The sequence below is a fragment of the Austrofundulus limnaeus genome, unplaced genomic scaffold (genome assembly GCF_001266775.1).
Source record: "Austrofundulus limnaeus strain Quisiro unplaced genomic scaffold, Austrofundulus_limnaeus-1.0 Scaffold1083, whole genome shotgun sequence".
Lineage (NCBI taxonomy): Eukaryota > Metazoa > Chordata > Actinopteri > Cyprinodontiformes > Rivulidae > Austrofundulus > Austrofundulus limnaeus.
The window spans coordinates 28449-29922 of record NW_013953485.1 but is presented as its reverse complement, the minus strand read 5'-3'; the positions used below and the strand labels follow the sequence as shown (position 1 = coordinate 29922).

At 37.8% G+C, this 1474-nt stretch overlaps 1 protein-coding gene across 1 annotated transcript in view; it reads left to right on the top strand.

Annotated features, from left to right (window-relative positions):
- LOC106534066 (formin-like protein 13) overlaps positions 1-1474 on the top strand; it is a gene marked incomplete at its 5' end in the record, with an annotated part of 107239 nt that overhangs the window by 92014 nt on the left and 13751 nt on the right. Inside the window, 1 exon segment of the mRNA XM_014030576.1 lies at positions 739-822. Coding sequence (XP_013886030.1) covers positions 739-822 — 84 coding nt within the window.

Genomic DNA, 1474 nt, shown 5'->3' with positions numbered 1-1474 from the left:
TCACTCGTACGCACAACTTAAGAACAAATCTGTGCGTACCAACGGTTCTTGCATGAGGCCCAATGATTTTCATTAAGCAGCCACTCAGAACTCAGTGACATTGAAACAAATAATCTGTTTTTGTCTCATTTCTGGACGTCGACTAAACTCCACCAGTGGCAGGTCGGTTCTATAAAAAATCACCTGAATCACAAGTGAGATGTTTTYTCTTATACAACATTAGAAAGGTTATATTGCGATAAAAATTTCATTTTGACCATTCTGACTTGTTGTTTTCTCTAATCTTGAAGGAAAGTTGTGTATGTCAGACCCTGAATAGAAAAATAAAACTGTTTTCTTGCAGCTGTTTTCGCCGACAGGTTGAAGTTAGTGTGAGTTTGGACAGAAGTTACATTATCTCATCAGCACTGCTGTCTGTGGCTGTGAACAGAGACATGAAGATCAGTGTTAAAACTTTAAAACTGCTCTGAATAATTTCTGCAGGGAGACTCAAACAAACTTAAGTATCACTGGCTGCTTCTGTCATGTTTCAGTGGACCAGGCCTGCTGTCACACTYTATAAATCAGGAACACACACTGAGTTTTGTTGGTTTAGATTTGTGTGCAGAGCAGAAAGCTCAGGAAAAGCAGAACAATTAATGAAAAAAAATATTTGTAGGTTATCCTCCCAGTTTAAAGTTGATCTGAGTGAGGCTGAACAAACTGAAGAGCTACTTTCTGCGTTTCTCTGTTTTCCAGGCAGCAACAGAGAAGTACAACGCTGAGCTCAACMCTCTGATGAAGACATGCGAGGAGATGAAGAAACTCTATTCTGTCATACTGGTAATCCCTGAGTTATTATTTTAATCTGTCTTTTCTACAGCTTCAAGGATGGATGTCTTCCTTCCTGTTCTGATGGGGTGTAGAATGCCCTCTTCAGTTATTCGTCAGCTCATCTCCTCACCCTAAACTGCTACAGACACATATTTCAYAGAAGGAAGGTTACTTCTTTTTCACCAGGTGACCTCAAATGTTCACAGAAAAACCTCATCCCAACAGACTCCCTCTGTAAACTCTACTAATATAACCTCAAATYTACAAAAACACATCATGCTTTTATTTATCAAACCAAAATGAGGCAAAAAATGTAAAACTGTGTAAAAGTCCCACCTTCACACAGGATTTAGGAGAAGAACATTTGAGATCAAGCTGAATGTTTTTATAACCTGATAAAGACCAAGTCTGTTTACATAAAACTCAATAACTGGGCCTGTTCTGTTTTCCACGTCAGTAAATAAAGATGAAGAACATTTTGTATTGTCTAAATCAGGGGTTCTTAACCTTTCTGACCTCGGGGCCCAATTTATTGAACATAAAGTGGCACGAGGCCCAGTCAGCCCTTACCAATGTATGGATCAAAATGATAAGTACTATAAATCTTGGTTTAATTTTTATTCTATTTACATCATAACTAAACTATCATAACTAAATTAAA